Raw genomic sequence first — 15393 nt, 5'->3', positions numbered from 1 at the left:
TCCGGTCTTCTTACACCTGACTCACTAACACTTAACTCTGTGATCCAGCAGCACTGACTTCCTCACACAAGCCCCTGCCTATAGGGACTAGGAGCATTTTCACTGGCTATCCTGATGTCTTCAGTGCCCTCCCTCATCTTCTATAAGAAATCCTCCACCATCCCCCAGACACTTACCAGCTGTGCCACCCTGGGCAAATCATTGAACCTGTCTGCCTCAGTTTCCTCAACTGTGAAATAGTGATAATAATAATTTACTTCCCAGTGCTGTCGTAAGGATCAAGTGAGCTATCATTTGTAAAGTGCCTGGCACACAGTAGGCACTTAAATCCTTCCTTCCTTTCTCTCCTTTCCTCCTACCCTCTTTCCTTCTCCACCCCTCAGTTTATTATCTCCAATTTATCTGGTCCACATTTTGTTTGTACTTAGCTTTCATGTTGCTCCCTTATTAGTCTGTGAGCTCCTCCAGGGCAAAGACTGTTTTTTGCCTTTCTTTGTATCCCCAGAGCTTAGCACAGTGCCTGACACCCAGTAACAGCTTGTAGTCCTGACTAGATTCCCCCTCCAATATACACAGAGACCCCCACTCAGCTCCACTCCCACTCCAAACACCCTCCCTACACACAGACACACACACACACACACCACAGAGAGACTCAACAGGACAGGGACAGATTGGGAGACACAAAGCCCTGAGGTTACAGAGACAGGTGGCCGGTCATCAGCGCATGCCCATAAGAAAATAACATGCAGGGATGCACAGGAACCCCATGAGCCGGGCACAGATGGAGGCAGTCACAGATGATCCTGCAATGCACCTGAGGACTCCCTAAGCCAGAAGACACAAATGCCCATCCTCTACTCCCCTGGCAAGCCAGCCTGGGCAAGGGATAGGGAGCAAGAGGTCTTCTTTCCCGCCCCCACCTCCACCCACCAAGTCTAGCCAGGCTGGCAGGAGGTGTCCAGATCCTGCAGATAACAAAGGAAGAGTGGCCACCTGGCCAGAGCGGCCCTCCACAAACCAGCCAAGCTTCCGTCTTGTCTCTGGGGGTTGGTGCTATGGGCTTTACATTGCTCCCACCCTCATTTCCCTCTCCTCCTGACAGGCAATACCCTCCCCCAAATTCCAATCTATCCTAAAGAGTTGGAGCAAAGGTCTAGGGAACATGGAGGCAATCCCCCTCATTTTAACACAGGCATCCCAGACAGGAAGCTGAAAGTGGGGCATCAAACAAGTCAGTGGCAAAGCTGGCATTTGACTGGGGCCCCAGACTCCAACTCTGCTCTTTCCTTCACTAGATCCTTCACAGGATGCCCAAGTCACCTTCCTCCATGAGTCTGTGACCTAGTCTTCCTCAGAAAATTCTGGTAGCTCTCTACTGCAGAAAGGCACAAGCAGAATTCCTGATCCTGGCACACCAGACCTCCCCAATCTAGCTCTACCCTCTAGAGAGGGTGCAGCCTGATTTGCCCTTTTCAGGTACAATCAATCCACCAGCAAACATTGCTTAAGGCCCTCCAAGAGCCAGGCACAGAGCCTTATGAAGGGGACCCAGACTCAAAGAAGACTCGGTCCCTGCCCTCACAGAGCTTAATGAGATAAGTGTGTATTCACAGATAAGCAAAAGCTGGGCACTTGGAGATATCTGTGTGATACTGGACAGGGTCATTGACAATGGAGAGGAATTCCTCTTAATGGAGGAGATACTAGATCTGAGCCTTCAAGGGAAGGGGGAGTGCATTCCTGGCTTGGAGGAACAGCCTCAGCAAAAGTAAGGAGGGGAGAGATGGTATGTGAGGAATAATAGTTGTCCACTCTTGGCTGGAGCATAGATTGGGTGAAGATGAGTCATGTGGAATCAGCTTGGAAGGCTGGAGCCAGGGTGAAAAGAACCTTAAATGCCAACCAGAGGAATTTGGGTTTTATCTAGAGGCGTGAGGGTCCCAGGGAGCTTCTCGAGAAGAAGACGGCCTGGTAGGACTTGTGTTTAAGGAAAATCACTTTGGCAGAGATGTGGAGGAAGGAATGGAGTGGAGACAGACTAGGAGACCAATCAGGAGAGGTTATTGCAATAAACAGTCCAGGTGAGGAGTGTTGAGTGCCTGCACTAGGGTGGTGACTTTGTGAGTGGATTCAAGAGATGCTGTGAAGTTCAAAATGATAAGGTTAGAGGATCTGAGATTTAGAGCTGGGAGGGACTTTGGAGGTCAAGTCCAACCTCCTCTTTTTACATGGGAGGAAACTGAGGCAGCCAGAGGGTAAGTGACTTGTCACCATCAGACAGATAGTAAGTGGCTATAGGCCCATCCTTCTGTCCCCACTGGCCTCTCAATATGGCAACTAACTGAATATGGGCGGTGAGGGGTGTCAAGTCCTAAAATAAATCAAATCCATGAGTTGAGGAATGAAGTGTTTTTAATTGAGGGAACATGGTAGCAAACCTGCCACTCTGTGGGATATCCCACCAGTGCAGAGCACAATGGATTTACCAACTCCAAGCAAAAGCTTCTTATACCTTTAGGAGGAGAGGGGGAGGAGGGTAATATGAAGTAGCAAGGCCTGGTCATGAGACCCTGTGACCCTTGGCAATCCAGGCAAGGAAAGTCACTTTATTCTGGCTATTTTGCCCTTCATGCCATGAGTCCCAACGGAAGTGGGCAAGGGCATTAGAAACTGAGATCCAGATTAAGCTCAGTTCCTTTACACGATAAAATCTTGGAGAGGGGGGATTTAGGGTATGGTTCAGCATAACCTAATCAAGAGTAATATCTTAAGAGTAGGAATGTAAAGACATTACTGGAATTTTGAGATTACTAGGATCATTAAGGGAGTGGCAAGTAAATTTGGTATTAACAATTTTCTGTCATTATGTTAACATAATGTTCAGTCATTTTCAGTCACGCCTGACACCTCATGATCCCATTTTGGGTTTTCTTGGCCAAGATACTGGAGTGGTTTGCCATTTCCTTCTGCAGCTCATTTTACAGATGAGGAAACTGAGGCCAACAGAGTCAAGTGACTTGCCCAGGGTCACGCAGCTAGAAAGTGTCTGAGGCCAAGTTTGAACTCAGGAAGAAGAGTCTTCCTGACTCCAGACCCAGCATTCTGTACTGTGGCACCACCTAGCGGCCCAGAAGCCAGAAGACTTGATTCAAGTTTAATTAGACTTTGGGTAGGTTTGGGAGTACAGTGGAAAATGGAATCAGAGGATCTGGTTTGTGTGGCTTTAGTTTCTTTATCTAAAAGAGGAGAGGGTTAGAGTAGATGTCCTCTGACTACCTTCCTATCCCACGAGTTTGGGGCTGGGATTGCTTCCAGGTTCAGAGAGGGAAGAAGGAGTCAGGTGGATCAAAGAAGTCAGTGGATGAACAGTGCCCAGCACATAGTAGGTGCTTGTGAGTGACAGAATTAGATGGTTGTTGTAATTCCTTCTCGAAGAGGACCAAAATGACATCACTATGTTGGTGTCAAATGCCATGTGTCTGACTGTGGCCGATCAGACCAATATGAGCTCAGAAGGCTCTACCACAGGTTGGGTACAAATAGTCCACATGAACATCTGGAGTGGACATGTCTCTAAACTGGCACGTCTCACTTTTTTTTTTTGAGCTACTGCAGGGCACAGTGCCCTTTTTGATTCCGGCACACCTTGCTAGGTGGTCCTTTGCCAGTGTCTCACATGATATGCAATCAATTCCAGAGAGAATGGATAAATGGATGGGTGAGTGAATGAAGAGATGAATGAGTCAATGAATAAGTCTTTCAGCTTTCTTTTATGTGTAGTCTTCCCCCATTAGAATATAAGCTCCTAGAAGGCAGGGACTATTTCTTTTTGCTTGTATTTGTATCCCTAGAACTTAACACATTTCCTGGCATATAGTAAGTGTTTAACAAATGCTTGTTAACTGACTAAATGAATAAATGAACAAGGAAATGAAGGAATAAATTGAGTGAGTGAGTGAATGAGCAAGTCAATGAGTGAAGAAATGAACGAGTCTCTCTTATCACCTTATTTGAAAAGAGGGGGGGTGAAAATAGAGAGAGGAAAAGCTGAAAAGGACAGGATAGAAGGAAATACACATTTGACAATCATAACTGAGAATGGGAATGGGATGAATTCACCCATAAAACAGAAAAGGACAGCAGAGTGGATTGAAAAACAGAATCTAACAATATATTGCTTAAAAGAAATGAAGACATAAAAATTCACATAGAGTAAAAATGATGGGCTAGAGCAAAATTTATTATGCTCCAGCTAAACTCAGATAAGCAGGAATAACAATCATAATTTCAGTTCAGGCTAAAGACTAAATAAACATCTATTAAACATCTACTACGTGCCAGGCGCTATGCTAAGAACTGAGGATATAAATACAAAAAAAAAAATGAAAGACATTTCCTTCCCTCAAGAAGCTTATATAATTGAGGCAAGACAATACACAAAAGGAAGCTGAAAAGATGGAGGGGAAGTGGAGAAAGGCCTGGTAGAAAAGTCAGGAAAATCCCAAAGTAAGCACTGCCAGGTGATAAACGAGAAGTCTGAGCTGAGCTCTCTTCTTAAAAGGAGACTCTGGAGTTTATGGCTTCATTCTCCAGTCAGAGAGACAGAGGGTGGTGATAAGGAGAAGTACCAAGGCTAATAAATATAGATATAATAAGGATATAAGCAAGGAAAGTCCATTATGCTTAAAGGCACTATAGATAACAAGAAATATTGATGCTTCATTTTTATCCAGAAAAGCATAGCATATAAATACTTATATGAAAACTTAATCAAATAGGAAGACATAGGTAACCATAATAGTGAGGAACCTAAAAGTACCTTTCTCAAACCTAGATAAATCTAACCAAAAGATAAACAAAAAAGATGGTAAGGACCTGAGTAGAACTTTAGAAAAATTAAAGATGATAGGTCTCTTGGCAATTAATGAATGAGAATAGAAAGCTGTACAAAGCACCTTTACAAAAATTGACCATATATTGGGGCATAGAGACCTAACTAAAAATGTAAAAAAGTAGAAATACTCAACATATCACTTACTGGTCACAATAGAATAAAAATTATATTCAGTAAAGGGTGCTTGAGGAGAGAATTAAAAAATAATTGGAAACTAAATAACTAAAGAACTGGTGAGTTAAAGGATATTTAGATAGAAACAGTATATAATATCATTAAAGAAATCACAGTAATGAGACAACATATCAAAATTTATGGAATGTAGCTAAAGCAGTTCTTAGGGGAAAGTTTACCTCTAAATAAATACATTTTAAAGAAATAAATACTACACTTTCATCAATAACAGACAGAAAGGACAAATCAATAAAATGAGCACACAGCGAAAAAAAAAAACTTGAACAACAACAAGTCAAAAAAACCCAACTAAGCCACAAAGTAGAAATTATGAAAATTAAAGAAGAGGTTAATAAAATTAAAAGAAAAGCCAACCCTATTGAATGGATAAATAAATCTAGGAGTTGGGGGGTTTTTTGGGAAAAAATTGTAATGGGGATCTGGCACATGCTCATGGTGCCTCAGATGGTGTGTGTCTCCATGTGGAAGACTCTTGAGAGCAGATGGCATCTCTCCACTTGAGAGCTTCTTCTGGGGGAATCATGGCAGGTAAAGGCAGTGTCTTGGAGAGACACTGGAGCATGTGTGGACATTCTGTAACTGTTTCCAGTTGACTAATTGCATAGTTGGGAGGAGTCCTTTTCAACTGGCTGTGTAGCCAGAACTGTTAGCCTCTTCCAAAAGGTTTGAGTCAGCACTGTCCATGTCTTTGCTTTCATTATTTTCAACTGAACCCTGGTGATGTGAGGGGTTAGCCAATGGTGTAAGGGAAGATCTATGGAGACTTCCGTCTCTGAGGAGAGAAATGGGGTCTTCTTGGCCCTTTCATTTATGCTTTTCTATTCTAGGTAGAGGAAGCAGAGCATCCATGCCTTAGCAATTTAGGAGTAGAATTCAGCTTGAGTGTTGCAGCAACCCAACACTGATGTCCTGAGGGGTAAGGAGTAAACTTTGGGACTGACCTAGAACTAGAGCCCAGCAGTAGCTGGAAACATCCAGTAGTGACCCAGTTTCCTACTTCTCTTCTAATTTGGCTGAATTGGTTTTGTTTGTGCAAATACTTTTGAATTTTATGTAGCCCAAATTATCCATTTGACCTCCTGTGGACTTCTCTATCTTCTTTGGTCACGAACTCTTTCCCTATTCATAGATCTGACAATAAATAAACTATTTAGATAACATAATAACTGAAAAAGAAATTGAACAAGTCAGGATCAGATGGATTTACAAGTGAACTATATGAAAAATTCAAAGAACAGTAAGTTGCAATGTTATATAAGCTATCTTCAATAATTTGTTGTTTAGTGATATTCAGTCCTGTCTGACTCTTTGTGACCTCCTTTCAGGTTTTCTTGGCAAAGATACTGGAGTGGTTTGCCATTTCTTTCTCCAGCTCATTTTACAGACGAGGAAACTGAGACCAACAGGGTTAAGTAACTTATCCAGGGTCACATAGCTAGTAAGTGTCTGAGGCCAGATTTGAACTCAGGTCTTCCTGATTCTAGCTTGGCATTCTATCTACTGTGCCACCTAGCTGCCTGTCTTCAATAATACGGAAAGACAATTTTTTCCAAAATTTCCTATAATGCAAATATGGTTTTGATACCTAAACCAGGGAGAGACAAAATAGAAAAAAGAAAATTATGGATTATTATTCTTCATTATATATTACAAATCATTAACATAATATATCATTATCGACCATCATGGCAAAATTTTTAAATAAAATATTAGCAAATAGGCTATAGCAACATATTAGAAAGATTAAGCACTATGCTAGATTCAATTTATATCAAGGTTGGTTCAACATACGAAAGACTATAAATATGATAAATCATGTCAATAATAATAAAAATTACGTAATAACTATAGACTCTGAAAAGGCTTGTTGATAAAACCCAACTGCCATTTCTGTTAAAACACACACACACACACACACACACACACACACACACACACACACACAAACCAAACCACACCACAACATTAGAAAGCATAGGAATAAATGGACATTTACTCATTGTACTCAATAATATCTATCTGAAAGCAAGATTAGACATATGTACAATGAGAGTCTGGTCCATATTCAGATCCTTTGAGATGACACTCCTCCATAAGGAGGATATCAGTGAGCTACTTCTGGGAGAGGTGGGGGATGTAAGTGCCTTGGACAGATTGGAGCATGCACGGACATGCAGGCAGCATGCATGGTTCTGGTCAGCTAACTCAAGTGGTAAAAGGAATGTTCTTAATTGGTTCTGGATCCGCTCAAAAAGGCCCTTCAGCTTTGACCACCTTCTCTTCGCTGCTATTTGACACTCTTTGCTTTATTGTCATCAGCTGACCTTGGTTGGGGTGATGGTGTTTGATAAACCACATTCCAAGGGGAAGGATTGTAGGAGTCTTCCTCGTCTGAGACCATATGGCTGCTGAGAAATGGGGGTTCCTTGGCCTTTGTGTTCATTCTTTTCTGTTCTAGGTACTAGGAGTGGAGTTTTCAACAATGGGAATTTCAAAGGCCAGAATAGTGAGCCATAGGAATTTAGGAGTTCGAATCTAGGCCAGGTTTGACAGCCAACATAGCACGGATGCACTGAGGAACAAGGAATGGTCCTTCAGGATTCCAGCTCAACAGAAAAACTCATGTTGCCTTTGGACATGAACTTGGTAGGGCTGATACATATCTAGGAACTATATGTGTCCAGCTATAAAATACTTTGAGGAAATAAAGACAGATCTCAATAACTGAAGAAATATTAAATGTTCAGGTTGAGTCAATATAATAAAAATGACAATACCTAAAATGAAAATACAATTAAAACACTCGTTCAGTATTGTGCCAATGAAATTACCAAAGGATTATCTTGTAAAGCTAGAGAAATAATGACAAAATTTATATGGAATAAAAAAAGATGATTCTCAAGGGTAATAATGAAAATGAAATGGAAAAGAAAGATGTTTTATCAGAAGTGGATCTCAAATTGTAGTACAAAGCAGTTACAATTAAAAGTGATTTGGTATTGGTTAAGAAATAGAGAAGTCGGGGCAGCTAAGTGGTGCAGTGGATAGAGCACGGGCCCTGGATTCAGGAGGACCTGAGTTCAAATCCGGCCTTAGACATATAACACTTACTAGCTGTGTGGCCCTGGGCAAGTCACTTAACCCCATTGCCTAGCCAAAAAAAAAAAAAAGAAAGAAATAGAGAAGTCAATTTCCAGATTAGATACGCACGGTACAGAAGCAAACATAGTAGCAGAGTGTTCAATATCCCAAAGACTCCAGTTACTGGGGGGAAGAAGGACTTGTTTTTTCACAAAAACTTCTGGGAAAACTCTAAAGCATTTTGGCAGTTACTAGATATTGACCAGCATCTCACACCACATACTTAGACAAACTCCAAATGGATCCATGACTTAGACATAAAAGGTGTCATCATAAGTAAATTAGAGGTACACGTTATTTAGTTTTCAGATCTATGGTTAAGGGAAGAATTCATGACCAAACTAGTGATTGAATGGATTGTATAAGACAAAAATAGATGATCTCGTTTATATAAAATTGAAAAGCTTTTTGCACAAACAAATCTTATGCAGTTAAAATGAGAACGGGAACAGTGGAAAAAAAATCGTTACTACAAGTTTCTCTGAAAAACTTCTGATATCCAAGATATATGAAGAATTGATTCAAATTTGTAAGACTTAAGATTCATTCTTCAGTAGACAAATGGTCAAAGGATACAAACAGGCAATTTTCAAAGGAAGAAATCCAAGCTATCAATAACCATATAAAAATGTTCCCACTCACTAAAAAATGTTGTTTGATCATTTGCGGTCGTGTCTCACTCTTCTTTTGATGACATTTGGGGTTTTCTTAGCAAAAATGTTGGAGTGGCTTGCCGCTTCCTTCTCCAGCTCATTTTACAGATGAGGAAACTGAGGTTAACAGGGTTAAGGGACTTGCCCAAGGTCACACAACTAGTAAGTGTCTGAGGTCAGATTTGAACTCAGGAAGATGAGTCTTCCTGACTCCAGGCCAGGCATTCTATCCAACTGTACCACCTAGATGCCCACACCCTAATAAATAGAGAAATGCGAATTAAAGCAGCTCTGAGGTTCTACCTCACACTCATCAGACCAGCAAAGATAACACAAGAGGAAAAATGATAAATGTTGGAGGGATTGTGGAAAAAAATAGGCATACTGATGCATTGTTGGTGGAGCTGTGTCATGGTCCTGGTGATGAACCTAAAATACAGAATGAGGCATGTACTTTTGGACATGGTCAACACAGGAATTTGCTCTGCTGGACCCTGTGTGTTTGTTGTGAGGTTCTGGCTGATTTGTCTGTTTAATTGTTTAATGGGGAATGAGTAGAGAGAAGAGAGATAATAAATGTGTGTTAAAAAAAAAAAGTAATGCATGGGAGTAAGTGAGTGAAGGTGTGAATTAAGAAATGGGTGTGAGTGAATGAGTAAATGAGTTAATGAATGAATAGAAGGATGCTTGAGTGAAGAAGTGTAGGAGTGAATGAAGTTCACCTGGTCCTGGGGTTGCGGGGCAGGAAGCTTCTCCAGAGGGCCAGGGGGGCACAATCCAACCTTGAGGCAGGGGCCTGGCCAAGATGACCTTGGGAGAGGTTGAGGAGTGTAACTTGGGGGGATAGGCCAGGGTCACTTTCCCCGCCCATCCTTTATGTAGGCAGCCCCGTGTCATAGACCCCCTCTGTGTCCCCTGCTGCAGCAAAGTCTGAGAAGGTAGTTGCTGGGAGCTGTTGGCCTGGATGGGCCCTCTACGCCCTGCTCGTGCCCCTCGGCCCCGGGGCCTGGGCTCCCGCTATCCCAGCCAGGGCCTGGGCAGGCGGCGATTTCGTCTCCGTCGCCTCCGACTGAGAACAACACCCCAGAGAATGTTCAAGCCCAGCCGGCCGAGGTACCGGACCCAGTGTGGGAACGCTGCCAATTTACTAACTTCCAGCTCCGGTTTGTGGCTCCTTCCTCATCAGCCCCTGGGTGTGTGAGAGCGTGGGATGGTCAGGCTGTGGAGGGATGGAGGGAGGACTGACGGAAGGAGGGAGGGGGGATGGCAAGGGCAGACAGGTGCTCAGCTTGGTCATGACCTCCAGCTTGGCACATCCAGGGGGATACTCAGAAGGGACCCTGGAGATCAGAGGATAGGATCAGATTTAGAGCCAGAAGAAAGACCTTGAGAGAGACCAGCTCTTTAAACACCCTTCCCCCTTCTTATTTTACAGAAATTTTGCAAGAAATTGAGGTCCAGAGAAGGGAAGGGACTGGTACAAGGTCATATAGCAAGTAAGTAGCCAAGCTGAGATTCAGCTCAGGGCCCAGTCCTCCTGCAGGAGTAGGCCCCCCCACCCCGATTTTGACAGCTTCTTCCCTAGATCCCCCAAGAGACTCTGCACTGATGCCCATGAGGGGACCTCTGAGGCTTGTGACTCCTGAACAGGCCCCGGACAAGAGGGCTCATGTGGGTACCAAAGTTAAAAGAGGAGGCAAAGCTTTTCAGAAGTGTCCCCGGGGCTGGGGCTGGGCAGGTAGAGGACCTGGTTGTCCATTTATAGACTCCTCCCAGCTCAGAGAACTTCCCTGCCTCAGCTCACCTCTGCCAGGAAGTCTTGCCTGACATTTCAGGTTCATGCCAGCCCCTCTGCCCTTGTTTCCTTCTCAGAGCCAAGGCCCAGCTGGGATTTGAATCCAGAGCTTCCCAGCTCCCAGAGCAGGCCCCTTCTCCTGTTCTGAGATTCTGGACTCCCTCGAGCACCCTGCCCCTGGACCCTTAGCACCATTCTTGGGGCTCTCTGCATCCCACTGACACAGCTTCTTTGCCTCATCCCTGCTGGGCCTAGCCTCACTGAGCAATCTCAGTCAAATCCTTTTTGCTCCAAGGCCATCTCCTTATCTATAAAGGGAAGGATTTGAGTTTGATGGTCTCCAACAGTCTTTTCAGCTCTGATTTTCCATGTTCTCCAAGCCCCTGATCTGAGAGGAGACACAGTTCTATCCTGAGGGGAACACAGCCCTGCCCTGGGGAGCCCCTAGTCTGAGAGGAAGATATAAGGTCTGCCTTGGGGAGCCCCTGATCTGAGAGAAGGACACATCCTTGCCTCGGGGAGCCCCCTAGTCTTAGGAAAGAGAGAGGCCTGCTCTCAGGGAGCCCTTTATCTGAGAGGAGTCCACAGCCCTGCCCTGGGAAGCCCCTAGTTTGAGAGGAGGATACAAGGACTGCCTTGGGGAGCCCCTGATCTGAGAGAAGGACATAGCTCTGCCCTGGGGAGCCCCTGGTCTGAGAGGGGTACACAGACCTGCCAGGTGGAGCCCTTGGTCTGAGAGGGGGGATTCAGTATTGCCCAGAGAAACACTCAGTCTGGGAGGAAACATAGCCTTGCCCGGGGGAGCCCCTAGTTTGAGAAGAGGATACAGGGTCTGCCTTGGGGAGCCCCTGATCTGAGAGAAGGACATAGCTCTGCCCTGAGGAGCCCCTGGTCTGAGAGGGGTTTACAGACCTGCCAGGAAGAACCCCTGATCTGAGAGGGGAACACAGCTCTGCCCTGGGGAGCCCCCTAGTTTTAGGAAAGAGACAGGCCTGCTCTCAAGGAGCCTTTTATCTGAGAGGAGTCCACAGCCCTGCTCTGGGGAACCCCTAGTTTGAGAGGAGGATGTAAGGTCTGTCTTGGGGAGCCCTTGATCTAAGAGAAGGACATAGCCCTGCCCTAGGCTATGATCTGAGAGGGGGATGCAGCCCTGCTCAGAGAAGCACTCAGTCTGAGGGGAGATGTAGCCTTGCTCAGGAAGCCCCAGACCTGAGGGGAAATGGCTGTGCCCTCCAGGAAGCTCTGGTCTGAGTGGGTTTTCAACACTGCTATGGCAGGGATAGGAGGGGAGGAAAGTCCCAGAGGCAGGGGCAGTTACTTGGAGAAATTTCCTGAAAGTAATGGAAGCCTCCCTTTCCCTCCCCTCCTTCTCTTCCCCCTTCTCTTCTCCAGCCTTTAGACAACTGTATCATCTGGGGAAACCACTCTTCTTCTGAGGAAAGACCCTTGTTTCCTGCGTGACTTGGCCACACAGAAACCCAGCCTTGGAGCAGCCATTGAATATATCTACTTCAGCCCTGTTGGTCTCAGCTTCCTTATTTCCTTTGGGGGTGATTCGGGGAACACAGAACTGAACTGCAGGCTGTCTGAGGAAGGGAAGAGGAAACTGAGGCCTGGAGCATGTATCTCAGGGAGGCAATGGCCAAGCTTGGACTTGATCCCAGGTCCTCTGACCCCTGAGCATTTGCTCTTCCTCCAGGGTCTAGGGCTCACTGGCAGCCAGCCTGAGCTCCGCCAGCAGCATGAGCTGGGATCTGAGTGCAGAAGCACCAGGCAGAGGCTGACAGCCGCTGCAGCAGGTGGGAGTGTGCTGTCCCAGAGTGCTCTGTTTGTCCTCTGAGCAGGAGCAGAGGCTGCCACTGCTGTCCCATCTGGCACAGTCAGGCCAGGAAGGCTACCTGGAGGAGGAGGAAAGAGGAGGGAGGGAGGCTAAGGAACGAGCATTCCAATTTGAGAGAGGAGGGAAACCTGGGGAGGGGACCTGAAAGCCAGCCGCAATCAGAATGCTTTCCTTATCTAGCTCAGCCTGGGAATCCCCCACGGTCCTTCTTGTCCACCTGCCCTCCCTCCTGGAGTGTTGTCCTGTCTCTCCATGGGTACTGGAGTCCTCATTCACAGCATCTGAGGGACCTTAGAAGCCATCAAGTTCAATCCTATCATTTTACATATGAGGAAACCAAGGCATAAAACTATTTTTGCCTCGGGTCATCCAGCTAGTAAATGTCTGAGGAGGGATTTGAACCCAGGTCTTCCTGACTCCAGGTCCAGAGCTCTATCCACTTGTTCTAGCCAGAGATTCAAGGGAGTAATAGGGCGTCTAGGAACCACAGGGATTTGGGTGGTGGGGGTGGGACAAGGAGAGGATTGTCTTTGGCCGACCCTAGCCAATGTCGGTGTGTGATGGGAGCCATGGCCAGACTATCCTGAGACACAGACTCTGGCAGGTGGTGGCAAGAGATGGCCCTTCAATCATGGGCTTCTGTCCAGACTAGAGGAAGGCTTCCTTTGGAGGATGGATAGAAAGGAGATGGGGCCAGAGTGCTGACTGGGGAGACCTGGGTTTTTCCCATCTAGATCACTGTGTGACCTGCTCTCCACTCCCTGCTCTCGGTGGCTTGGTGGAGAAGAGGGGAGACTGAGCTTACCAGCTCTGACTCATCGGAGTTTCCCTCTGTCCAAATATAATAACAGCTCACATCCAGGAAGCAGAGGCTGGGGAAGTGACTTGTTCAAGGTCACAAAGTATGTGAGCGAGTATGTGGTAGAACGCAAGTGTCCTGACTCCCAGCCCGGCACGCCCTTGCATGCAAACATGTCAGGAGTGCCTTCTGAGGCAGGAAGGAGAATGAGGGCACCCTTGGGGGTAGTCCTGGGGAGCTGCTTTGGCCAGAGCCCTAGGACTCTTTGTCCCAAAGCTTGGCCTCACAGGGACTCGATAGGGCTGGTTGTTCTGGGCTCTGCACTGGCTGCCCCACCCCACGCCCACCCCACCCCTGCTCACTCCTCAGGTTGGACCTGAGCCAGGACCCCTCCCTTGGGCCCAGCACTTTGACCAGCTCCTAAACCTTGACCTTTCCATGGGAGGCAGAATATGAACATTAAAAGACCAGGGTCCAAATCTAGCCTCTGACCCTCACTGGCCGAGTGAAGTTAGCCAAGCCATTTGTCGTTTTCTCGTGTTTAAATGAGAGGTTTGGGCCAGACAGCGTGTGAGGTCCTCTCAGGCTGTGGTGGTGAGCCCTGGGCTTATGGCAGCCCTGGACCTTGCCCTCTCCAAGCTCCCAGTCTAGACGAGGAGAAGAGGCCTGCACAGGTAGCCAAGAGCAGTAGAGGGTGCAAACCCAAGATGAGCTGGGAGGAGGACATGGGGCATGAGGGAGCGATGGCACCAAAGAGGCTTCTCCTAGAGGTGGTGGCCTTGGAAGACTGGCCACCAAGCTTTCACCCCCTGCCTGAGCCCCGCTAGTCCTTTCTGTCCTAGCCCTGCTTCCTTCCACCTCCTCCATGTTGTCCGCGCCAAGTCCCAGCTCCCTCTGCCCATTCCTCCGTAACTGCTCCAGACCAGACAAGGGCATTTCTAGGGCTTATTCACGTGGGCATAAAGAATATACAGATTCAGGACACCAGAGGGAGGTCATGAGCTTAATTAAGCAAGAGCCCCGGGCTGGTCCAAGTCCATCGGTGTGCCCCGAGGATATTGGTGTTTGTAAAACCTTCCTGGCCAGAAGAGCTGTCCCCAAATGAGAAAGGATACCTTGGTGGGTGGTGTGCTGCCCATCACTGGAGGTCCTCAAGATGTGGCTGCATCGTTTGGCTGTAGTACAGGAGACCCGCATTGGGCAGGGCTCAGACTCCATAAGGTCCCTTCCAACCCTGAGCATCTGGGATCCTGAGCGGTGGGGAACCACAGACACCACCTTGGCTGTGCTTGGAGATCCTTCCTGCTTTGAGACAGAAAGCTGATCTTACTCCTGGGCCCCAGCCTAGAATGGCAGGATCTTTGGACCAATGAGCTGCTCGGTCCGCTCTACCAGGCCTGTCTCCATCTTGGGCAATTAATAGCTGCTTGAGGGCATGTTGGGTGTGGGTGCCATGCCCATATGAATAAGGGCAGGATGAATAAGGATGAACTGGAGATGACATCCTTGCCCCAACTCAAGAGGAAATTGGGGACCCAGGACTGTGAGACACTCCATTCTCTCACCTCAGAAAACCATGAAAATTTCCTTTGCCCAGTAATTCATTCCTTCCTTCCTTCCCTGTTATTCACTTCATTTATTCATTCCTTCAATAAGTCATTCATTCACTCACTCATTCAGTTAGTCATCCATTGGCTAGCTGACTCATTCCACATACTCAGGACAGTGGGGACACGCAAATGGACAAGGCCCCATTCCTTCTGGCCTTCTGCGGGGGGAGGTGTCACTTGTGGGCTGGATAAGGGGACAGATATTCCGAGATTCATTCCCTGGCTCTGCCAGGACCTGCCATCAAGTCCTGGATTCCCAGACCCACATTTGAGCTGACTGAATATCCAGCTGTGATTTCCATTTGCCCTGGAACCTCCCCAGGGGACAACACTTCCCTTACCCACCCCTAAGCTGAGGCTGGGGGCCTGGGACTTCTGACATTGTATCTCTGTGTCTCTGTCTCTGTCTCTCCCTCCCACCCCTCTCCTCTTTCTCTCTCCTTCCCCCACATACATATACTGG

At 46.6% G+C, this 15393-nt stretch overlaps 1 protein-coding gene across 2 annotated transcripts; it reads left to right on the top strand.

Moving 5' to 3' along the window:
• Positions 1-9807: 9807 nt before the first annotated feature.
• Positions 9808-12165, top strand: P3R3URF (PIK3R3 upstream open reading frame). 2 transcript variants are annotated; one of them, XM_078154557.1, is made up of 3 exons: positions 9808-10049; positions 10322-10382; positions 12074-12165. In XM_078154557.1, exons 1-3 carry the CDS (start codon positions 9851-9853, stop codon positions 12078-12080), a joined length of 267 nt encoding a protein of 88 aa, XP_078010683.1. In that variant the 5' UTR covers positions 9808-9850; the 3' UTR covers positions 12081-12165. The 2 variants fall into 2 exon arrangements, with proteins under 2 accessions (XP_078010683.1, XP_078010682.1); XM_078154556.1 differs by having other exon boundaries at positions 9808-10079.
• The last annotated feature ends 3228 nt before the right edge of the window (positions 12166-15393 follow it).

The sequence above is a fragment of the Phascolarctos cinereus genome, unplaced genomic scaffold (assembly GCF_003287225.1).
Source record: "Phascolarctos cinereus isolate Bilbo 61053 unplaced genomic scaffold, phaCin_HiC Scaffold_5;HRSCAF=322, whole genome shotgun sequence".
Lineage (NCBI taxonomy): Eukaryota > Metazoa > Chordata > Mammalia > Diprotodontia > Phascolarctidae > Phascolarctos > Phascolarctos cinereus.
This window is presented reverse-complemented; position numbering and strand designations above follow the sequence as displayed.